The sequence below is a fragment of the Agelaius tricolor genome, unplaced genomic scaffold (assembly GCF_023055355.1).
Source record: "Agelaius tricolor isolate 1412-34295 unplaced genomic scaffold, bAgeTri1.0.p SCAF_84, whole genome shotgun sequence".
Lineage (NCBI taxonomy): Eukaryota > Metazoa > Chordata > Aves > Passeriformes > Icteridae > Agelaius > Agelaius tricolor.
Genome location: NW_027269344.1, coordinates 750,544 through 775,010, shown reverse-complemented (window position 1 = coordinate 775,010; position 24,467 = coordinate 750,544). Strand labels below are relative to the sequence as shown.

General features: G+C 51.1%; 2 protein-coding genes across 3 annotated transcripts in view; both read right to left on the bottom strand.

Annotated features, from left to right (window-relative positions):
- Positions 1-4,355: 4,355 nt before the first annotated feature.
- The window catches only part of LOC139585535 (zinc finger protein 502-like), a 76,693-nt gene continuing 56,581 nt past the window's right edge, over positions 4,356-24,467 (bottom strand). The window contains exon 2 of one of the 2 annotated variants that reach the window (XM_071418347.1): positions 4,356-5,900. In XM_071418347.1, the coding sequence (XP_071274448.1) occupies positions 4,788-5,873 (1,086 nt within the window). In that variant the 5' untranslated portion in view covers positions 5,874-5,900 and the 3' untranslated portion in view covers positions 4,356-4,787. The remainder of the gene's footprint in view (positions 5,901-24,467) is intronic. The other variant, XM_071418348.1, reaches the window with a different exon arrangement.
- Positions 8,296-24,178, bottom strand: LOC139585573 (serine/threonine-protein kinase PAK 3-like). The gene is made up of 12 exons (XM_071418363.1): positions 23,961-24,178; positions 23,514-23,624; positions 20,448-21,165; positions 20,193-20,256; positions 19,314-19,362; positions 18,165-18,274; positions 17,290-17,407; positions 16,797-16,896; positions 16,182-16,378; positions 15,138-15,275; positions 11,912-12,225; positions 8,296-8,371 (listed from the first exon to the last, which is right to left on the bottom strand). Exons 1-12 carry the CDS (start codon positions 24,021-24,023, stop codon positions 8,296-8,298), a joined length of 2,058 nt encoding a protein of 685 aa, XP_071274464.1. The 5' UTR covers positions 24,024-24,178.

Below are 24,467 nucleotides of genomic sequence, written 5' to 3'. Positions count from 1 at the left end.
GCAATGGTGCCTGTATACACCACACCACTGCACCAGGTAGCTGAAATGTCTTTAGCAGAGAGAGAAACCCAGTCTTCTGCCCCCCTGCTTCCCTCTGCTCTAGCCCAGCCATCTGCCCCTTCGCTCCCCTCTGAGCTGCCTGAACAATCTCCAAGGTCGTATCCTCCATTACCTGACAGTGACAGCGACAGCGAATCAAGTGATGAGTCGCCCGCAGTAACATCGGAGTTGGGGCAGGGAACTGTTGACAGTTCACCTTCTAATAGCTGTAGCCCTACTGCTCCATGGACTTTGCCCCCACGTCAAGTAACTGGGCTTCCTTGAGAGCCTCAGTGTCCTGGGTTGACTATATGATGCTTTTATCCCCAATTATGTTATGTTGAATAATAAGTTTTGCACCTTATATTATGTTGAATAATAAGTTTTGCACCTTTAAGACTGTTCCAGAGAGTGAAGCAGCGGGAGAGAAGAAGCAGCAGTTTTTTTTCAGACACCGTACTCACTCCTCCACATTTCTGCCCCTGGACTGTTGTTGTCTGTGGATGGACTGACAGTGGGACAGAGCTCTCTTTTGCTTTTAGTTAGTTTTAGCTAGCTGAGGCAAAGAAGTTCCCTACTGTGGGGACTTTTGTTTTTTTCCCTTTTCCTTGGAGCTCTTGAAACCCGCTCTGGACTGAACACCCAGGGGAGCACGGGCAGCTGCATCTGTGGCCCACCAGGCCGGGCCTGGCCTGCAACATTTCCAGCACCGGAGGGACTGATCAGAGACAGAGTGAGCTGAGCCGCAACCCGGGGAGGGACTTTCTCAGTTTGTCATTTCTTTTGTATTGGCAAGAGATTTTATTGTTTGATATTGTTAAGGTTTTGTTGTTTAATAGACAGGTTTTTTCCACCTTTCTCCAAGGAGGTATTTTCTCCCAGACCAGTTGGGGGGAGAAGAGCAGATTGGATCTGCTTTCCTACTGGAGCTCCTTTGGGGGATTCTCTCCCAAATTTGCTCTAAACCTGGACACTAAGGAGTTTTGGGAATTTGTTAGGAAGAAAGCAGCTGAAGAAAAGAATTGGGACCTGATAGAAAGATTAGGTGCTCCAAGAGTACCTCAGGAGAACAGTGCTAATGCAAATGTTGCCTGTGATAACCCTATGGCTTTTCCAGGTTTTAAAGCAGCTCCTGGAACAGGGCAGGATGACAGTCATCACGTCTTTGTCTGGAAGGTTGTGCAAGATCTCCAATCGAAAGTGGCTCAGTATGGCATTAATTCCTCAGAGGTAATGCAATTAATATGTGTAATTAATGCAGATATGCTTGCACCTTATGACATCATGCATATTGCTACTATTTCATTCCAGCCAGTACAATACAGTGTATTTCAAGAAACTTGGAGGCAAGTGGCTGAGCATACAGCTGTAACAAATATGCAGTTGCCTCAACACGACCCTCATCATGCTGTGGGTGTTGATGCCCTACTGGGCACTGGGCCTTTTGCTAGCCCAGATTCACAGGCAAGGTGGGATCCTTCAATTTTGGCACAAGCTCAGCAAATTGGCACGAGTGCTTTAATTAAATCAATGGAAATGGCAGCTCCAAAACAGAGATATGATACTATACAACAAGAGATGAGAGAAGCATTTTTGCAATTTGTGGAAGAGCTTGCTGCAGCCATTGAAAAACAGGTAGATGATGAATCTTTGCGACACAAATTCTGTATACATTTGGCTAAAGAAAATGCAAACTCAGGCTGCAGAAAGATTATTGACACTTTACCTGGAGAACCCACATTGCCTCAAATGATGACTGCTTGCTTGAAAGTTGGTTCAGTAGACCATAAAATAGCAGCTCTTGCTGCAGTTCTAAGACCTTCATCGAAATGCTATAATTGTGGACAGCAAGGGCACGTAAGGGCACAGTGTAATACCCAGAAAATAACATCTAAATCAAATGCAAGCAGCAACGTTATGTGCAACCATTGTGCTAAATTTGGGCACTATGCTAAACAATGCAGGAGTAAATATCATGCAAATGGTCAGCTGTTGCAGGGAAACAGGAAGAAGAGCGCAAAGGGGCATGTGGGAAAACAAATACCCCAAGAACCACAGCAGCAAATGCGGGCCTCCCCAGCACTGCAAAGCTAAACATTTGTGAACAATACTCAGGCGCAACAAGTGGGTCTGCAGGGATTGATATACCCACCGCTGACACAGTAACCATTCTGACAAAAGAAATGTGCAAAGTGCCCCTCGATGCCTATGGTCCAATAGGATGGGGATTGAGTGCGTTTTTGATGGGAAGATCAAGAACTACACTTAGAGGTATTCATGTGCATCTAGGACTTATTGATGCTAATTATTTAGGACAGATTCATGCTATGGTATCCATTGATGACTCTCCTGTCACTATTCAGAAAGGAACTTGCATTGCTCAACTCGTACCTATCGTGAGTTCTGTTCCGAATACAGTGGACCGAAGTCGTGGCACAGGAAGTTTTGGATCAACAGGGATACCTCAAGTGTTCTGGGCTGAGAAAGTTACGGAGAACCATTCAGAAAAGACATGCATCCTCACTGCCAGTGGGTGTCATCCAGGAACCATATCAGTAACAGCCTTGATTGATACTGGATCAGATGTCACAATACTCTCATGACTTTGCTGGCCTCAATCGTGGCCTCTCACTCATGCAAGTTTTGGACTTCTGGGGTTGGGTGGTGCTACAACAGGTGGCCTGTCAGCCATTGTAATTAATGTGAAACATCCTGATGGCCAACAAGCTAACATCAGACCCTATGTTGCCGATGCTCCTCAAAGTTTGTGGGGACGACATTGTTTATCTCAATGGGGTGTCAAAATTACTACGGATTTTTAATGGGGGCCACTGTGATGCAGGGCAATGAACGTCCAGTTGTAGCCTTGATATGCTTGACAGATAAACCTGCCTGGGCTGGCCACTGGCCCCTTTCTAGCGAAAAGCTTACTGCCCTGCAAGAATTAGTCACAGAACAATTTCAAGCAGGAAATATTGAAATATTCCTGGAATACCCCTGTTTTTGTAATAAAAAAGAAATCGGGAAAATGGAGACTTTTACATGATTTACGGCAGATAAATGCTGTAATGGCAACAATGGGAGCTTTACAACCAGGCCTTCCTACACCTACAATGATTCCACAGGAATGGCAAATAGTTGTCATTGATCTGAAAGATTGTTTCTTCACTATTCCATTGGCTGGGCAAGACAAAGAAAAATGTGCTTTTACTGTGCCTTCCATAATCATGCTGAACCCTGAACCCAATAAAAGATATCAATGGAGGGTACTTCCCCAAGACATGAAAAATTCGCCAACTATTTGTTAATGGTTTGTGGCACAGGTCTTGTCAAAAGTGCAGGAGCAATTTAATAACTGCTGCTGTTATCATTACATGGATGATATCTTGTTGGCATCTGATAACAAACAACAGTTATCAGCTCTTAAACAATGTGCTGTAACAAATTTGAAAGCTTTTGGTCTGATCATTGCCCCAGAGAAAGTGCAGGAACACATGCCTTGGAAATACTGGTATGTTAGTGACTAACACTCAAGTTATGCCTCAACCTGTGAAGTTAGACATTGATGTTAAAACTGCTACTGATGTACAGAAATTGGTTGGTTTAATAGGTTGGATTAGATCATATTTAGGCATAACTAATCATCAGATGCAACTATTGCATGATTTGCTGTCAGGCACCACCTCCTCTACTGATGAGAGGCAACTGACCCCAGCGGCAAAGACCCTAGAAGAAATTGAATTAGCCTTACCACACACATTTGTTAACAGATTAGATACCTATGTTGGTGTTCAAGTGTTTATTTTGAAGGATCATTAAATACCGTGTGGAATACCGTGTCAATGAAGTGATAACTGGGAAGATCAACTGCATAATCTGGAATGGATATTTTTATCTTTCAATAAAGATAACAAAACAGTAAAACCTCTTGCTGCTCTAAAAGAGAGACAAACTCACCAAGTCCCTCTGTGGGCTGTAGCTCAGCTCACTCAGTCCCTTATCAGTCCCTCTGGTGCTGGAAATACCGCGGCCCAGGCCCGGCCCGGTGGGCCACAGGTGTGAGCTGCCCGTGCTCTTCTGGTGTTCAGGCCAGAGCAGGTTTAAACAGGTCCAAAGAAAAGGGAAAAAAACACCACAGTTCAGGAACTTGTTTGGCTCAGCTAGCTAAAACTAACTAAAAGCAAAGGAGAGCTCTGTCCCGCTGTCTGTCCATCCGCAGACAACACAGTCCCAGAGCAGGAATGTGGAGGAGCAAGTGCAGTTTCTGAAAACAAACTGCATGCTGCTTCTCTACCCCTTCACTCTCAGGACAGGTCTTGAAGGTGTAAAACTTATTATTCAGCATAAACAGAACAGACTGGGGATACAAGCACCAAATAGTCAACCCAGAATATACCTCAGGGACCATTCAGTACTCCTTGATGTCACCAGAAGATAGGATTGAATGCAAAAGATTTTATGGGATTGAAATTTGACAAATCTGCTCTTCCCAAGGAATTCCCATTGTAGGCCTGCATCCTGATGGAGGTTCCTGCCTCTGGGTTTATCTAGGTATCCTCAGAGAACCAGGAAGATGTGGAGCCCCCCAGCCAGATGCCTTCCAACTTGGATCACCAGGACCACGGATCATCAGGGCTCTGCCCAATGGGGGTCACTGGGGATCATCCGATGCGGATCCTCTCATGGGGGATGGAGCTGGAGCAGCGCACAAAGCTCTTCCCACACTCGGGGCACTCACAGGGCTTCCCTTAGTGGCGCCTCCGTTGGTGTCGGGTGAAAGTTGAGCTCAATGAGAATCTCATCCCACACTCCCCACACTCGTAGGGCCTCTCCCCAGTGTGGATGCGCCGGTGCAGGGTGAAGGTGGAGTTTTGCTTGAAGCCCTTCCCACAGTTGGGGCAGCGGAAGGGCCTCTCCTCGGTGTGACTCCGCTGATGTTTGAGAAGATCGGAGCTCCTGTGAAACCTCTTCCCACATTGGGGACACTTGTAGGGCCTCTCCCCAGTGTGGGTGCGCTGGTGTTTTCTCAGGTCAAAGTGCCACCCATAGCTCTTCCCACATTCCAAGCAGGCGTAAGGCCGTTCCCCCGTGTGGATGACCTGGTGCCGAATCAATGCTGAGCTTCCTCTGAAGCTCCTCCCACATTCCCCACACTTGTAGGGCTTTTCCCCAGTGTGGATCTTCTGGTGTTCCGTCAGCTGGCACTTGATGCTGAAGCTCTTCCCACACTCCCCACACTCCCCACACTCATAGGGTTTTTCCCCAGTGTGGATCCTCTCATGTTTCCTCAGGCCAGAGCTGTATCTAAAGCTCTTCCCACATTCCACACACTCATAGGCCTTTCCCCCAGTGTGGATCCTGTGGTGTTGCATCAGGCTCCCCTTCTGGCAGAAACTCATCCCACATTCCCCACACTCATAAGGCCGGTCTCCAGTGTGGATCATCTTGTGTTGCATCAGCTGGCCCCTCTGCCTGAAGCTCTTCCCACATTCCCCACACTCAAAGGGCCTCTCCCCAGTGTGGATGACCTGGTGCTGCCTGAGGCTGGAGCTCCAGCTGAAACGCTTCCCACATTCCTCACACTCATAGGGCTGCTCCCCAGTGTGGATCACCTGGTGCTGGATCAGATCTAAGCTCCGACTAAAACCCTTCCCACATTCCAAGCACTTGTGGGGCTTCTCCCTGCCATGAGGCTTCTCCACCAGCTCTGAGCTCTGGCTGGATCTCTGGCCGCCTTCCTGGCTCAGGGGGGCTCTTTCCTCCCTGCAGCTCCCTGGGCTGGGTTTGCAGCCCCTCCTCGTGCGGAATCTCCAGGGCTTTTCCTCCTCCTCCATCCAGACACGCCCTAGGAATGAAAAATCCTGGTTTGGAGAAAAAAACAAGATGAGAGTGCCTTGGACTGGGAGTTCCTCCTTGCCCAAGTTCATCTCATTAGGTCATTGGGCATCTTGTGTCTCTAAGAACCTCCAAAACACCACAATTCAGCACAAAAGTCCTCCAAACATCAAGACACAGATCAATAACTTCCCAAACATCAACATTCAGCAAAAGCCCCCTCCAAATATAAAGATTCAGCCCCCACAAAAAAACAAAACACCAACAATTAGCCCAATAAAGGTCAGAAACACCAAGATTCACCCCCGGGAAAACCGTGGATCCCAATCCCCAGTCACCTGCTGCATGTGGGGGGGGGCAACGCTCCTGGGGCTGGGGTCAGAGGCTGCAGATACAGGGAGAGGTGGAACCTTGTGCTGCTTCCTCTTCCTGTTCCTCCTCCGGTGTCCCCACTCTTCCTCACACTCCTCTTCCTCCTGCTATTCCTCCTTCTCCTGCACAATCCCACCTTCTCCTCCCACGGGCATCGTTTGGCCCTTTTGTTCCTCAACCCTGCTTCTCCTTCCCTTCTCCTCCTGCCCCAGGCCCAGCACCCGCTGCCGGCTCTCTCTTGCCCCCAGACCCACAGCATCCCACGGCAGGGGCAGGGATGGAGCTGGGGCAGGTCGGGCTGGGGCAGCGCTGGGCTCTCGGCCGCTCCCGCCCGCACTCGGTCCCCACTGCAGCCGCTCCCGCCAGGACAGCGCGGGGGGGCCCGGCCTTGGCGCTGCCCCACTCCCACCTCCCCAAATTCCCCTCGCATTTGGAGAACAGGGCATGGATGGTGTTGGTGTGCTGCAAAGGGACTGGGTGAGGGGGAGTGCGCAGCAATATGCTTAAGGCAAAAAGCCGCAGGAGGAATCTTTGTGGGAAGGAAAAGGATGATGGAAAAGAGAAGGAAGAGAAAAATACTGAGGACTGGGATGTTTTTCAGCAGGGTCTTATCCTCAACATTTGCCAGCTGATCATTTGTATCCCCGGTTTCCAGGAGAGGAAAACAAGGAGGTCAGGGTTTCAGGGGGTTTCTCTGTGGGGGGCAGCGGCAGCACCAGGCGCAGAGGTGCGGGACCGGGAGCACGGGCTGGGGGCCTGGGGGGAGCTGCGGGGCCGGGCCGGGGCTGTGGGGCAGCCGGGGCTCAGCGCCGGGCGCTGCCTGACCCCACCAGCCCCGGGCAGGGCCGGCAGTGGCCCCCGGCCCCCAGGAGGCTGCGGGACGCCCCGGCCGCTGCCCGGCCCCGTGGAGCTGCCGGCCCTGCCCGCCGGGGGGCGCCTTTGGACACTGCGGCAGGACAGGGACCGGCTCTGGGATACGGGCTGGGGAGGGCACCCTGAGCACAGGGACGAGGAGCAAGGAACACCTGGGAAATACAGATTGTACATGGAAGGATCCAGATTTTCTTCTAAGGATTTGGTTTGGGTCCTTGGAGAAATGAATGATTTTGCAGAAAACTTAGCAGCTGTCAGAAGGTTAGGGTTAGGGTTGAGTTGCTGATGAGAGCTGATTGCTGGGTGCTTGGGACCTCTGTTTTTTTGGGAGTTTTCCCAGGAGCGGGGGAGGGGGGGGACGGGGGAAGGGTGCAGAGATGCCGGAGGATTCAGGCTGGGGGTAGGGGCTGGGCGCAGTTGCCGGCCCTCTCTCAGTTTTCTGTCCCTCTCTCAGGTTTTTGGAGGAAGGCAATTGGAGCCGCTGCTCTTAGGCTGCTCTTTCCACTGCTGCTGACAGAGCCCGTGTGAAAAATGTCTATTATTGGCTTTTCACAAACATTAAAATGAGTATTATACATGTTATGTTAGGAAGTTATGCTGTAACAATTTTTTTAAGTAGTGTGTTAAATGTAGTTTTAGGTTATAACATAATGTTAAAATAGAAACTATGTATGTGGGATAGTTTTTTAAAAAAGGAATGAGGACTCACACCAGATAGCAGCCACAGGACACCTAAATCTTTCAGAGAAGAATATTTTATTGCTCAATTATCAGAAGAAATGAACTTGTTCCTGCCTTGCTCAGCCCTGAAGATGCCATCAGGATGAAGAGGAAGAAGCTGACACTGACGAGACCGAATCCTGTGTTGGAATGGAATTTATATATCACGTATGAGATGTACAAATATGCAATGGGCTATGGTTTTTCACAGTTAATCCTCTATTAACGTGTGTCCTTTTTTGGGCTTACTTTGCCCAGGAAAAGGTACCCGAGCCGTTTGTAACTCTTTGTTTCCATTGTCTTGTATTGTCCTAAATCCTAATTGTCCAAATTTTTATTACTCTAATTGTATTACTATTTTTATAACCATTTTATTACTATTAAACCTTAAAAAGTTTAAAAACAAGTGATTGGCGTTTTTCACAATTATGGTAGCAGAGGATGGTTACCAACACCTCACTGCCGGTGCTTCAGGAGAGTCAGAGTGGGGAAGGTGCCCCCTGCCCTCTTCAGCAGCCTCGCTCTGTTTGCCCTGGGGTGACCGACAGACGCAGGTTATGGTGGACAAAAGGAGACAATAAAACAAAGACAAGGGAAAAAGGCTCCCTACAACCATGGCAATTGGCCCCCTAAGAGTAGTAATGTGCACGAAGAACATGGGAAGGAAAAGGGATTGGTAAGTATTTCTCAGGGGGGATGAATGTGAGTGAATGAGAGGCGGGCTGGTTGTGCCAGACCTGCCAAGTGAGTGCTGGAGTCTCCCATGCTGCGTTTCTGACTTTCCGCGGTAAGTGGCCAGTAAAGAGACAAAGTGAATGTTAAAAGGAGTGAGAGAATCCCCCGGGGTAACTGGGACTGGGTCTCAGAGAGGGGCTGGACCCCTCGGAGGAAGGGAGCAGAGGAGTTTCCTAGCCCAATCCACTAGGAAATGGGACAAAAGGGGCTCCTAAAAACCTGCTGGGTTGAGGGATAAGAGTGCCCAAGATCATCCAGAATTGAAACCTGCTGGGTTGAGGGATTAATATTCCAAGAGCATTCAGGGTTAAGCAAAATTCTGCTGGATTGAGGATATGCTCAAGAGCATTTGGGATTGGACAACACAGGTGGATTGAGAAATAAAAAAATGCCCAAGTGTTGGGGAAGATGAAACAGGAAAGCCTTATAAATATGATTGTCTGGCAAAAGATTTTGACAATATAGAAACTATAAGCAAGATTGAAATCAAAGGAAGCTTTGAGATACCTCAGTTAGTGAACAACTGGAAAACAATGGTGTGGCCCAACTGAAGGTAATCCCCTTTTAATGAAACAATTCCCTCTGCTTGCAGACAGATCCAAGGGTCAGAGCAGATCCTGCCAGCTTGGCAGAAGGGGTCCAAAGAGGAGTTTTTACGGTTTAAAATGTAACACAGTGTGGTAATGTAATGATTCTTATAGGCTGTATGTAAATGCTATAGGACGTGCATCTTGTACTAGATTGGATGTTGAGAAATAGAACATTCGACACAAAAGAAGATTTATTGTGTTGTAATGGGAACCTTACTCTCTTACGCTTTTGCTCTCTTACGTTTTACTCTCTCACCCTCTCATCCTCTCTACCCCTCTCTTCTCTCGGGCCTGCTCCAGCTGTGCCTGGCAGCTCCAAGCAGGGCCCTGCACCCGGGCCCTTTGCAATAAACCGCAAGTTCCAGGGCCTGGCTGCAGAGATCTCTCGTCTCCGTCCATCCCGACCGTCCTACCCCCTGACGCTCCTACACCCAAGAGCACCTGGGGTTGGACAACACAGCTGGGTTGAGGGATATCCAAGAGCACCGGGACTGAAAAGAAACACCTAAACTTGTAATAGGCGATGTGAAAGTAAAAGGTACCTTATTGTTGTCTTGTTTGTGTGTGAGAGTGAGTCACACACAAAATCAGCCTCAGCTTCCCGGGCAGGTGGGAAGGGGGGGCTGTGGAAAGAGGTGTGTGTGACCTGCAAATAAGCCATTGTTCTCCTGGGCATGTGGGGGCTGCGACAGAGCATGTGTGTGACTGCAAACGGGCCATTGTCCCCCCGGGCCTGTGAGGGGGCCGTAGCTGAAGAGTGTGAGTGACACAAATCAGCCTCACAGGTGAACGGGCACCGGAGGCAGCAGAGTCAGGGCCCTCCCAGGAGGCCGGGAGATACTGAGACCCAGAGGCCAACGCCAAGGGGAGGGGGCCACAGGGAGCCGCGATTCTCTGTCAACAGGGATCCACTTTGTGTCCTGAGCGTGTGAAAGAATGTGTGGAAGTGAATGAGAAATAGAAGCGAGTGAATGTAGACAAATGAAAGTATATGTAATGTAGATTGTGCATTTTAAGCTTCACTATATCTCCTTGTAGAAAGGTGGATTGCACTGAAAGTAGTGTGAGAAAAAGGTTTTTTATTTTTAAGTGTGTAGTTGAAAGAAAAGTGGTATTTAGGTTGTTAGTGAAAGTGAAAAACAGAGGCAGATGATGAATAGATAAGATCTTGAAAAATGAGACAGAAAACCAGAAAGTTGGATTACAGGGGGAAAAAAAGAAAAAAAAATAGCCCTTTGGGAGTTATGTTAGGTAACAGAGATACAACTCCTTGCAAAAGGAGAAAGTACAGGGTATGTAGTAGTTGATGGGAACAACATGCAAACTATGGAAAAAGGGAAATTAACCTTAAACTAGTAAGCTCAAACTCGTGAATTATATACTTTAAAAAGAGCACTAGAATATTTAACACAAAATAAAGGAACCATATATACTGATTGAAGGTATGTCTTTAGCGTAGTACATACCTTTAAAAATTTGGAAAGGAAAAAGATTACTTAATTCAAGAGGAAAAGGTTTAGTACATGAGGAACTTATTTCAGAGGTTTTAGAGGCATTAAAATTACCTAAAAGACATAGCTATAGTACATATTAAGGAACCCCAAAAGGGAAAGACCCCAGAAATAAGAGGAAATAATTTGGCAGATGATGAAGCCAAGGATACAGCAGAAAGTGGAGCTGAGTGAGTTATGTTAATATTAACTCCAAACGAGGAAAAACTGGAAATTCCAAAGTTTAGGGAAGCCGAGAAAAAAGAATGAAACAAGACAGGAAGTGAACAAGATAAATCAGGGAAATGGAAACTTCTTGATGGAAGACAATTACTTAATAAAATGTGCTTACTAGGAAAATATTAGAAGACATGCATCAGAAAACCCACTGGGGTACTCAAGCTTTGTGTGATCATTTTTTAAGGAACTATGGGTGCACTGGGATTTTTGGAGTAGCAAAGCAAGAAACTGAAAGATGCTTAATTTGCCAAAGGATAAATAAAAAGGTGATCAGAAAAACAACATTAGGAGGTCGTGAGTTAGCTCGTCGACCATTTCAAAGTATCTAAGCAGAAGTTTAGATTTGTTAGGCTCTGGATTTATTTGTAAAAAAACCCATTTAATCTAGAAGAAAGAGAATATGCCATAGGTTAGACAGGAGATTTTAGGAGAATAAAAATCTTTAAAGCATGAGAAACACCCGAGACAAAACAGGAAGAGAACAAGGGGAAATGAAAGGGAGGGGAACAAGAGGAAAAGTCAGAAAGAGAGTGGGATCCTCTGCAGCTCTTGCCCCCTCCGTTCGCGGCCGAGGCGCCTGTCCCGGGTCCCGGCTCGCTGCCCGCCTCAGCTCCGCCTGCCCCGGTTTCCATCCCAGGTGCGGGCTCACTGCCCAGGGCAGCTCCACCTGCCCCGGCGCTGGCGGTGAATTTGTGTGCCCTGCTCCCACTGCCCGGCCCGCGGCCGCTCTGCCGGCCATGCTGGGGAAGATGGGGGTTGCTCTGTCCTGCCGCGTGGGCCGAGGTCACCGCGCCGACCGCACCGAGGCCGGGTCCCAGCCATCCCATCCCCGGCTGCCCTGCCCGTGCCAGCTGCGCTGGGCACCGCCGCTGCTGCTGCCGGGGTCTCCCACCTGCCTTTTCTCTGCCGGGAGCTGCCGGATCAGCCGCCATAAGCCATGTGGGGGCTGCCCACGCTCCGGCTCGGTCTCCACGGGAAGATCCCCCTCTGGCGATTCCGGCAGCAGACCCTGCCCACACTCCGACCGAGCCTCGGCGGGATATCCTCCGTGCTCCAGCGTGGCTGCTCTGGGGGCTGCAGGGGGATCTCTGCATCCCCATGGATCTCTGCATCTGGCACCGCCGTTTTTGGAGGCACCAGGAATAGGCTGAGCTCTGCCTGAAGCTCTTCTCACATTCCCCACACCCTTCCCGGCACAGGGAGGCTTTTACCTCCTCACAGCTCCCCAGGCTGGGTTGGCAGCCCCTCCTCGTGTGGGATCTCTGGGGCTTTTCCTCCCCGTTGGATTCCTGCGCCGTGGAGCTGTTCCAAATGGCCTCTTCCACGAAGTTCTGTGGCAGGGATTTGTTCTCCCTGTTCTCTGTCTGCAGCTCAGTGCATGAGGGAGGAAGGACAAAGAGAGGAAGAGACAGGGAGAAGGGAAAAGGAAAAGGCAGGAGGAGAGGAAGGAACAAGAAGGAACAAGGGAGGAAGGAGATGGGAAAGGAACATAGATGGATGTAGGACAGAATGAGGAGAAGAAGGAGGGTGGACAAGGAGAAGATGGGATTTGCCTCCATGCCAGAGGGAAGGGGAAGGAGATCCCCCCAGTCCATCCCTGGCAGGATGGCGTTGGCAGTGAGGCTGTCCTGCAGCGATGCTGGGCTGGGAGATGGAGCAGCAGGGAGGGGAAAGGGGCAGTGATTCCTCCTGCCCTGCCTGGCTGTCCCAGTCTGGAGCGTCCTGGCGCTGCCGAGGCCCTTGGAGCGTCCGGCACTCAGGAGCCCGGAGCTCACGGCTGCTTTATAAAGCTGACAAAGTCGGCAGGATGGGTCTGGGTATGATCTCAGCAAACTGGGTTTATTGGTACAGGAACAGGGGACAGAGCTGAACAGGGTCCAGGCACAAAGACAGGGTGCAAGCTGAGGGCACAGGGGGTTTTTATATGGGGTAGTGAGGGTGGAGCTGAGGGTCAGGGTCCAATGGACATGGGGGAAAATGTGCAAAGGAGGGGTTAAGGGTCGGGACAGCTAATAGGGAAACAGGGGCAGAGGAATGCAGTAAACTGGGGCCAATGGAGGGACAGAGAGCAAGGGACTAATCAAAGATGGGTAATAGGGGTGAACGAGGGTAATTAGGCCAACAGGCCAATGGGGTAACATAACTTTCCAAAAATCAGCATGTGCCAGCAAAGATCTATAGGAGAAGCAAGCTTGTCACCATAACCTTGAAATCTATTCTTCTTATTAGGGACCAGTCCTACACGGGTGGGAGATTGAGACTCCCATGGGCCTCCACACCAGTGCATCTTCCTTTTCCTCGCAGCCTCCTTCTCCTCCGTCCAGACAAAATTTAGGATTGACAAATCCTGGCTTTGGGGGAAGAGCAAGGGGTGAGCACCTTGGGTTTTATGAGAAATGAGCCTCACTCTTTAGAATTTTTGAAAGTTTAATAAGGAATAATAAGGGACAAATCAGTAACAGTGCTGGGTGTTGGCAATGGCCAGAGGCACACTGGTTAACCACAGCAACTCTTCTTGTCTAGTTTCTCCATTGTATTGTTCAAATACATATTCATAATGATTGTACATATTCAAACATTTCCTGGAACTCATTTACATGTTCCAGGAATTCTTTAGGTTGGTTTGACCCCCAACTTGCCTTTTTAGAGCACGTGCAGGAATCGTGGATTGCTGTTTTGAGGGTTGTGCGTCACTGCCTCACAAGGGCCCCTGTTCTGTGGTTTCAGCAGGTGACAGTTATTGACAGTGGAAGGGTCAGTGGCAGGGGTCCTCATCACATCCCTTCCTTAGATGTTATCTGACCATGCAGACGGTTTTAGCTACTTCCACAAGTACTTTAAATGAACATTAGCTATTTCACAAATATCTCTGAGTTGTTATTGTCAGTTAGTTACAAAAATAAAAGCATTAGTTCTTATTTCACAACTACGGCTACTTCTGTAAAAGTTAACATTCTAATGCACAACACATGGCATCCACTTTAATATTTTGCAAAAGCCAAAACTATAATGTATGTTTTTCACACTGTCCACTAACTAAAATATCATCCATAAATGATGTTCTGAGGATATGAGCTACACAGGGGCCAGGGCATTGGCCACAAAGAGCTGACAAATTATACTATAGCAAAAGCAGTGAAAAGTGATTACAAACTGTACTATATCAAACTCATTGTGATTAAGAATGTTTTGCAGAAGTCAATACATAATAGCAAAAGCCAGCACTACCTAGTTATTTATAACAAACCCAGGGCAGGTTTTTCCCTTGCATGGAGCACCTGGGCCTTCCCCGGGCCCCTTCTGCCCTCCTGCAGAGCCGGTGGCATTTTCCAGCACACACAGTTTGTAGCCAAGAGCCGGGTGCAGCCGAGAAGGCTCCAAGCGCCTCCTTCCAGGCTGACTCTGCAGGTGCCGAGGCTGCTCTGGGCTCTGCCAGGGCTCTGCTGGGGCTCAGCTCTGGGCCAGGCTGGGCCCACTCTCCCCTCACATTGCTCCGGGCAGCTGAGTCACAGCGGGAGAAGGAAGGGACACGTCAGGGGAGTTGAGGTTTAAGAGCGTTTTTATTCATAAAACTTTCATAACAAACAGGCTGCTCTAACTACCATAACTAACTAGCAATGCTAACTACCCTAACTAACTACCAGTGCTAACTACCATGACTAACTAATTGTCCTAACTACTGTAAGAAGAAGCTGTCCTCAAGTGCTTCATCTGCTCTGCTGCTCCCTCAGGTTCTTTGCTGCAGTGATCAGAGGGGTCAGGCTGGAGAGAGGCTTGGCTGATGATAAAAATGGGTGCTGCCCAAAGGATAAAAAATAAAGAAATGAACTGTTACTTTCCAGAGTCAAGTTCCTCACAGGCTCTGTTGCAACAGGACAAAGGGAAATGGTTTGAAAATCGAGGGAAGCAGGCTCAGATTAGATCTAAGGAAGAATTTTTTAACCGGGAGAGTGGGGAAACACTGACAGGGGGTGCCCAGAGATGTGGGAGGTGCCTCCTGCCTGGAAACATCCAAGCTCAGGTCAGGCAGGGCTCTGATCCCCCTGAGCTGCTTGAAGATGTCCCTGCTCGCTGTGGGGCACCAGGTCCAGATGAGCTCGAAAGGAGCCTGCCAGGCCACAGCGGGCGAGGATTCTGCTTGCTCTGCGCGTGGAACGCAGCGAGACTGGAGACTATCGGAGGGGGCCCCACAAGAAAACCCCTCCCTGGCGCTGCTGCTTCCCCTGCAGCCCTTGGCTCTCACCTGCAGCAGCTCCTGGGCAGCCCAGCGCCGCTCCTCGTCCGGCTCCAGGCTGCACTCGAGGAAGTCCCGCAGCAGAGCCGACAGGCGCCGGGGCTCCTGCAGCTGCGGGGTCCCGTTCTGCCGGATCAGAGCGCGAGCCTGCAGGGAAAGCAAACTCAGCGCTCTGCCAGCTTCCTTCACACCCACACGGGCTCACATCCACCCGGGGGCCTCAGCCCCAGCTCCAGGGCCACTTTCCTCCCTGCCAGAGATGCTGCTCAGAGCTCATTTTGCTATGCCAAGCAAAAAACCCAAACCCTGGGGCTGCCACAGCCACTGCAACATCCAAATGATCTCGCCTTGAGAGCCAGTTTCATTGGCTGGCTTTGTTAGTAGGAACCTCCATCAGAAATAGCCCATTTTGCTTCTCCAAATATGGACACCAGCTTTACAGGCCATTTTCCAGAGTCACTGTGGTCTGCCTGTGTTATTTCAGAGGATTCTTCCATCAAGCGCATCTCTGCAGTGCCACTGACACTCAAGTAAATGCATTCCTGATGCCCCATCCCAGAAACTGCCAGGCAAGAAACAGGAGGTTTGTGATGCTGAAAGCTCAGGCTTGGTGACACAGAAAAAGTAGCTTGGACTAGGAAAGAAATATGTTAGACTATGGGGATGTTAAACCATCATCTTCATGTTTTCAACAAGTTTCCCAGTGAGAAGAATCAGGGGAGATCATCTTGCAAAACCTCTTTTAGAAACTCCTGCAGAAATCTTGTTGGGTTTGGGGCTGGGATTTGGGGATGGTGTGGGGTTTTCTTGCAAGATAACATTAGAGCTGATGCACTTGCTTCATATTTCCAGGTCATCCTCTCAGCTAGAAGAGCTGCAACAACGAAAAGCCCAAAGCAAATTGTTGCTGGAGACTGCAGAACATTCGTCTGTGTGGAGGCACAAGTCCTCTGGGAATTCCCTTCCCATGTGCAGAAACCTCCAGCTGCTGCTCCCAGTGCAGGGTCCCCCTGTGCTCACAGCCTCTGCAGCCCTGGAGAATTTGCCTCTTACCATGGCCGCCGTTTCCCTGAAGTAAGGAGGTTCTCCTTCCACCATCTCGATGGTCACAATGCCGAAGGACCAGATGTCCACCTTGGGGCCATAAGGAGATCTGGTCACAACTTCTGGGGCCATCCAGTGAGCAGTGCCCACCATGGAGCTGCGCTGGTTCTGCTCAGGGCTGAGCTGAGCGCAGAGGCCAAAATCAGCTGAGGACAGAAAGAAACCCTGTCAAAGGCAGCTGCAATGAGGAAACCAAGCACAAAGATTCCCCACACTCAGTCTGAGAGTGTAGTAGTGAAGTCAGCTGGAAAAGCCCTCAGGGCTGTAGCCAAGGAAAGATGGAACTGGGCCCTTCAAGAAACCCTCAGCTTTCCTGCAGTGGCTTTTACTGATTCCCTTGGAGCTTTAGATTCCCACTGCTGCCCCTCTGGAAGGGCCATGGCCAGAGCAAAGGCACTGCTGGCCCCCTGCTCCTCTCCTGAGCTCTCTGCAGGGGCAGCCGCTCTCAGCTGGCAGCAGGGGCCGGGCAGTGCCCCCAGCAGCCCTTGTGGGGCTCTGGCCCTCCCTGGGAAGCAGCCCCAGCCCCGCAGCCCGGGAGCGCCGTGCCTGGCCAGGAACACCCACCCAGCCTGACAGAGCCGTCCATGCCCAGGAGGATGTTGGAGCTCTTCAGATCCCTGTGGATCACCCGGTTGGAATGGAGGAAATCCAGGCCCTGCAGACACTGAGAGAGAACAAGAAACACAAGGGCAAAAACCAATGGCTGGAATATATCACACCAGAAAGGACAGCTCAGAATTCTGCCAGCAGCAGCTTTGCTGTGACAGGCCAGGAGTGCAGTGCACACAAGCTCCAGGCAAATGGTTCAAGGCAAAGCTGAGAACAGCAAATCAAATCCAAACCAGAAAGAGAGTACCACAACAGCAGGAGAGAGAACAAGAACAGAGCAGAAGTGCAGTGATGCTGGCAGGCCGTTCACTGCAGAGGCTCTTTCTTCTCCAGCTCACGAAAACAACACAGAAACAAAGCCCTGAGCATGGAGCCACTCCTGTTCTCACACCCTCTTTGGAAGGACCATCGTGTCCCAGCCATGGGAGTGACAAGCAGGATCCCTCACCTCCCGACTGACAGCTGCCATCTCTCCTTCAGCCATGCGTGTCTGTCTGACAACGTCCTGCAAAGTTCCTCCATCCATGTATTCCATCACCAGCCAGAGATCTCCATCCACAAGGAAGCTGGAAGAGGAAAGCAATGGCATGGAGATGAAAGTGCAGAGCTCAATTCCCCCATGGAAAAGCCTGGAGGGGAGTTTTGTTTCCAGGTCACTTGTCAGTGAGGACAGAATCAGATGGAGAGACATTCCTGCCAGGCTGCACAGCCCTTGGAATCTGCACAGTCTAAAGGGGAAGGAGACACCTGTGAGAAAGGAGAGGCCTTAGATGGCAAGCAGGTGAAAAATGCAGTTTAGCAACAGCCCAGATCAATGTGGAACCACAACCCTTGGCCCCAGCTGGTTCAGCTTCTGAACTCATCAGTTCCACCATTCCCTCCAGAACAAGGCAACACAACTGCCAGGGTTATCCAGGGGAGGAGGCCGTGCAGCACTTGGGACAAAAGCAGTCAGGAAACCTTTCAGAAAGTCCCTTCAGAAACAGGCAAGGCCAGTGAAAAATGGGCAAATGAGGCATTTCTGGAAACAAGAACTTGGTCTTACTGGCATCTTTAGCAATGGAAAAGGGCTGGGAAGAAGAAGCCAAGGGAAATAATTTCTGCTGTGGTTTATCAGCACTTGCTGGGAGACACAGCAAACGGGGTCAACTTGAAGGAAAAACCAAAGCAAAGCAACAAAAGCACGTGGAGGGAGTGAACTGCCAGGCTGTTATTTTGGGAAGATGTGGCTGGGTCAGGCATTTTCAAAACAGGCTACAGACTCCTGATGCCAGGAAAGGTTAACGCAGGGCCCGGGCTCGGGATCAGAGCTGAAGCACTCACCTGTCCAAAGAGTTGACAATGTTGGGGTTCTTCTTGTCCTTCAGGAGCAGGATCTCATTCACAGCTCGTTCCCTGTTCTGCCCTCTGAGACTCATTTTCTTGATGGCCACCTGAAGGGACATTGCAGCCTTGAACTGGAGGAGTCTGTGGCAGGAGGCCACAGCAAACACGGAGCGAGTCTTTGTGGAGCGACGGAGCCAGGCTGTGCCAAACTGCCTTGGGATGGGACACCAGAGCTCAGCAAGGGCCATTCCCACAGCCCATTGCTCTGCCAGCTGGGGGCTGCTTACAGGACACATGGCCAGAGACATTTGGCCTTGCAAGCTCTGCAGAAATGGTCCCTCAGCTGTCAGCCTCAAAGCTCTAACAACATTCTCTGCACCTACAGTCTTCTCAAATGGCCTCAACACTCCTACTATTATTATTCAAACCCATTTTGCAAGCAGGAGGTAATTCTGGTTCTGTGAAAACAGAGCAAAAAAGCCAGGAACCCCTTAGCAATTCTATGGGATTTGGTCATGATTTCAGATGCAACTGCTCTGTTTGGGATTGCACAACAAAGCAGACACGCACACCCATTGCTCAGGTGATCCCTGTCACAGGCTGTCACTGACACCAGACCCAAACACAACTGCAGGATTAGGAGAGAGCTTTGCTCTGGACATTCGTCTTCTCATTTCCCTGCCTCTCTCTCTGTGAACAGCTGAAGTAGGACTAAAACCCTAAATTGAGCCCAAGCAGGATCTCTCCCTAATTAGGCCTTGAGGTATCCTTTGAAAATGAAAGGCAGGATGGACATAATAGTGTTATAGTTTAGCTAAGAATAGCTAAATAATGTTCCTGTCTGAGGTTGGGATGAAGATCAATTGGGCCTCAGTCTCCAGCAGCTGATGCATTCACACGTTTAGATATGAAGGCCAAGCCAGCGTGTCCTGCTCTGACAGACACCGCTGCCCTCCTTGCATTCCTTTGGCGCTTCAGAAGGACCAAGTCTGTCCCAGCTGTGCTCTGCAGGCTGACACTGCTCTGCCTTCAGAGGAGCAGCCTGGGCAGGAAAGCTCTGCTGGCCCCCAAAGCTGCAGCCACAGCTCCCAGCAGAGGGGAAAGCCCTGGAGAGCTGCCAGGCGTGCTGGGCGTGTTGGCACTGACCTCTCCTCCAGTGGCCCTGTCGAGTCCTTTATAAACGGTTCCAAAAGCCCTGGAGACAAAACAGCAGAGAAGAAAGAAGCAGCGCTTTAGGCCCTGGCAGGGAAAGCCAGCCCAGACAGGAGATCTCTGCTGCCTGCAGCGTTCACAAACACCTGGGTGCATCGACCCTTCCAACAACAGCACAGCAGCCACCAGCCCTCTGCCATGCAAGGTGTGCAGGAGAAAACTGAGACCCAACATGAAGGAATTGGGCTGGAGCAAATCCCAATGTCCACCCTGAATTGCTTTAGTTCAAAACCTGAGGTGAGAGATGGCTGTCTAAAGAACTGGAAAAGAATGCATTTCATCCTTTTCCATTTCCTGCCTAAGATCTGCAGGTTCTACAAGGGCCCTGCCATCAGGCAGGTGATGCTTTTTCCCCCAGAGTGCATCAGCTCTGTGTCTGTTACTGAATGGATGGGGTCTGCTACCTGTGCTAGAATAGAGCACTTATTAGTTCATCTCTGGTTTCTGTTTCTAAACCATTAGGTTGATAATCCTGACCAGTGGATATTTTTTGAAGGAAAATATTTGAAAGAAATCTTCTTGAGAACTGTTTTCTGACAGTCACCAGATGGTGAGTTGCTCTTTTAGGCAATCCAGTTCCAGGGACAGAAGATCTTCCAGGTCCTGCTCCTTGCTGCAGGCAGGACACTGCCAGCCTCAGGGGCCTTTGACGGCACCTTCTGACCACAGTTATCAATTCTGATCAGGACTGAGAGACAGCAGGATGGCAGCCCAGTGTCTGAAGGTGCTTGGAGCTCTCCTGACTTCTCACTTGATCCTGCACCAGCACAACACCCGGCCCTGCTTGTGCAGCAGTAGCTGCCGTGCACTTACCCATGGCCAATCTGCTCCACTTCCAGGTATTTCTCGGCAGGCTCCTCCTCGCTCACGGTGTTCCCTGAAAGAAACCACGTGGAAGACGCTCCCTCCCAGAGTGAGACCCCGCCTTGCAGCAGAGCCACAACCAGCCCCACTCCCTGGGGCCGTGAGCCCCTTGGTGTCAGCTGGGGAAGGACAATAAATGGCTCGGTGACATTCAGCTGCAGAGCAACACTGGGTGCAGCTGATGCCCAGACACACACACAACACCTGCTCGGGCACCCAGGAACAGAGCAGACGTACTCAGCTGCATCAGGCACCACTCCCCTCTCCCCTCTGGCTGCCCGGCTGTGCTGCTGTCAGAATGTTCAGCCCAGGATCCCACAGCGGAGAGAGGTTCATTGTCCTCTTCCCAAGCAGAGGGAGCTTCTCCATCCTCTTCCCAAAATGCTGCAGCTTCTCCATCCTCTTCCCAAAATGCTGCAGCTTCTCCATCCTCTTCCCAAAATGCTGCAGATTCTCCATCCTCTTCCCAAAATGCTGGAGGTTCGCCATCCTCTTTCCAAGCCAGGGGATGTTCGCTGTCCACTTCCCATGCTGGGAGATGTTCACTCTCCTCTTCCCAAGCCACAGGATGTCCTCCATCCTCATCCCACACTGGGAGATGTCCATTGTCCTCATCCCACTCCGTGGGAGCTTGGCCACTCTGGTCCCACACCAGGGGACATCCACCGTCCTCGTCCCAGGCCGGGAGATGTCCCCTGTCCTTGTCCCACCCCGCGGGAGCCTCGCCGTTGCATTCCCACCCCGCGGGATGTTCGCCCTCGTCTCCCAGAGCAGCGGGAAGTTCACTGTCATCTCCCGGCGCTGAGGGAAGTTCACCATCGTCCCCCAGAGCAGCGGGAAGCTCACTGCTCTCTTCCTCCTCTTGGGCCTCCTGTTTGGAAGCAGAGGGAGCCCCAGGAGGTGCTGGTGCTGCTTCTGTGCCCTGTGGACAGACAGTAGTGTGAGGGGCAGGAAGTTCTATCTCAGTTATCACCTTATTTATCCTCAGCTGCACATCCAGCTGCACTACGCAGAAATGGGGTTTGGAGCTGTTCCAACTAACAATGGGCTACAGTCAACATTGCCACTTATTGTTGGGAATTCGATATTCCACCATGGCTAAAGCCAGCAAGCAATCCTCTGCCTGTAAAACCAGACCTGCAGCTCTTCAAAAACTCTTCAGCAGAAAAGGAGAAAACTGATGGGAATTCCTTTGCTGCTGCTGCTGCTGCTGCTGCTGCAAAGACACTGACAGGAACTTTCCTTCAGCCTCCCAGGCTGGCCCTCGACTGCCACATGCTGAGCTCACAACTTGCTGCACAATTCCAAACACCAAAGGTTCCTTTCCCACTCACCGAAGGAGGAGCTGCTCGGAATGCAGACATGAGGTGCCCTGCAGTGGGAGAGGGAACATGAATCAGATGCTGTTAGGAGAAAAACTGCCAGTGGTGGGAAATGCCATGGAGCAAGGCAACCCCAAGAGAGCATTTTGCTTTCACTGCATCCCTCCAGGAGCCACAGTCCCTTCCCACAGCAAGCAAGAGAACAAGCACAAAATACTGGGCTGGGTCAGTTCTTGGCTGGAGCAGCAAATGGAGGGAGTTCCAGGCTCAGATGGAACTGGCACAGACTCCCTGCTTGAGGGAACAGAACCCCCCAGGGCTCATTGCAGATGCTGTGCATGCCCCGCTGGCTGCAGACACCCCCTTTTTCAGCTGCAGCTGCTGGCAGGAGCTCTCCCAAAGCAATGGTGTCTTCATGGCCATTTGGTTCCAAAATCAACTCAGCTCCAGAGGAAGAACAGAAAGCACACAGCAAGCCCAAAGCCACAGATGCTGCACCGAGGGAAAACCTCAACTTACGTGCCAAGTGGGTTAAAAAATACCCCGAATAAGCCACAGAGTACAGAGTGCAAACTGCAGCAGCCACGTGCTGGATCATTTTGGCTGCGCTGCACACGCCTGCAGCCTGTAGCCCTGCAAGCACAGAAGGACAGGGCTGGGCTGGCTGCTGAGAATGCCTTGGGCAGGAAGATCCTCCGGCAGCGAGCCCAGAGCCACTCTGGGCACTGAGGCCTCCATGTCCCACAGCAACGGGAACACCACGGGGACGTGGCGCTGTTCCTGTGACATCCCAGCAGCAGCTCACGCAGAAACCGCCTGGAAGGTTCTCCTGTGTCACAAAGGAGCACAAAGAACCCTCCCAGGGCACAGCCCATGGCCCAAAGGATGCAAGAGGAACTCAAAATGCAGCAAACAAGGACACCCCATAGCCCAGCCTGAACACTGAGGAGAACAAGGACAGGACCAAAGCAAAGGAAACGTGACCTTTAGTCACTGATAGTTCTGACTAAAAGCAGCAAGCCTTGCTCCATCTGGGATCTTTGTTCTAGTTCTAAAAACAAGCAAGGGTCTCCAGTCTAAATACACAGAAGGCAGGAACTGGGGAGGAGGTGGGATTAGGAAGGAGGAGGAGGAGGAGGGAGAGAGGAAAACGGGGAGCAGGAAGAGGAGGAGCAGGAACAGGAACAGGAGGAACAGGAGGTTCCAGTGCCCCCTGTGGCCGCAGCCACGGGACCATCGCCCCCACCTCGTCTTGCAGGTGAGCGGGGAGGGGGAGGTCGTCCCAAATCTGTCGGGGAGTCCCTGAGAGGGTTTTTTATTGGGGTGTGTTTGGAGCTCGCAGATTGTGGAATTGACCCCAAATATCATCTGGTGTCTCTGGGAGGTTTTGTTTTCTCTGTGTGTGTAGGTTTGGATCTTGCAGGAGCCCAAAGCTGAGCCCCTTGGGGGGGATCTTTGGGGGCCCACGTGGCCATTGCCCAGTATGGGCAGGGGAGGACATTGGTCCTGGGGACCCCCGGGAGAGCAGAGGAGGGGAACCCCTGGGACCCCCAGAGTGGGGAGAGCAGAGAGGGGCAATCCCAGAGCTGGGGGACCCCGGCAGACTGGAAAGGGGGGGAGCCTGGAGAGGAGGGACCCCTGGGACCCCTGGGATCTCAGAGTAGAGCATCAGGGGAGAAGGGCCCCCATGGACCCCCAAAAGGCCCTGGATCATCCCTGAGCAGGACGCCAGAGAATGGAGAAGCCCTGGAACCATTGGACCCCCATGATCCTAAGGAAAGGAAACCTCTAGAACCCCAAGAGTGGAGAGATCAGCAATAGGGAACTGCTGGGAGAGTTTTTTGGGGCTGAATCTTGACATTGTGGGGATTTTCATGGACACAAGACTCCTGCTGACTTCTAGAGATGGACCTGGCCATGAGGAGCCTCTACTCCAAGGTGTTCCCACCTTGGTTTCCCCAAACCAGGGTCTGTCATTCCCAAGCTGTGGCCAGATGGCAGAGGAGGAAAAGGCCCAGACATTCCGCACAAGGAGGGGCTGCAAACCCAGCCCAGGGAGCTGCAGGGAGGAAAGAGCCCCCCTGAGCCAGGAAGGCAGCCTGAGATCCATCCAGAGCTCAGAGCTGGTGGAGAAGGCTCATGGCAGGGAGAAGCCCCACAAATGCTTGGAATGTGGGAAGGGTTTCAGCTACAGCTCCACCCTGATGGAACACCTGAACATCCACCCTGGGGAGAGGCCCTGGGAGTGTGGGGAATGTGGGAAGAGCTTCAGTGGGACCTCCGACCTGAGCAAGCACCACAAGATCCACACTGGGGAATGGCCCTAGGAGTGCTTGGAATGTCAGAAGAGCTTCAAATGGGATTCAGAGATCGTCACTCACCAGCACTTGCACACCAGGGAGAGGCCCTGTGAGTGTCCCGAGTGTGGGAAGAGCTTCGTGCGCTGCTCCAGCTCCATCCCCCATGGGAGGATCTGTGCTGGATGATCCCCAGTGACCCCCGTTGGGCAGAGCCCTGGTGACCCCTGTTCTGGGTGATCCCCGTTGGGTAGGGGGAAGGTGCTGGAGAGATTTCTTTCCCTTCTCCTTGTGCTGCTGTGATTTGGTTGGTAATAAATTCCCTCCGTGTGCCCAGGCCGGGTCTGTTGTGCCCGTGCCGGATTTGCTGAGGGATCTCTCCCGGTCCTTGTACTGACCCACGTCATTGTCGAAGTGCATGAACATTTGCCGGTTGTAGATGAACCTTACCTGTCCCCTGTTCCTGTACCAATAAACCCAGTTTGCTGCAGAGCATACACAGACTCATCCTGCCGACTTTGTCAGCTTTATAAAGCAGCTGTGAGCTCCGGGCTCCTGAGTGCCGGACGCTCCAAGGGCCTCGGCAGCGCCAGGACGCTCCAGAC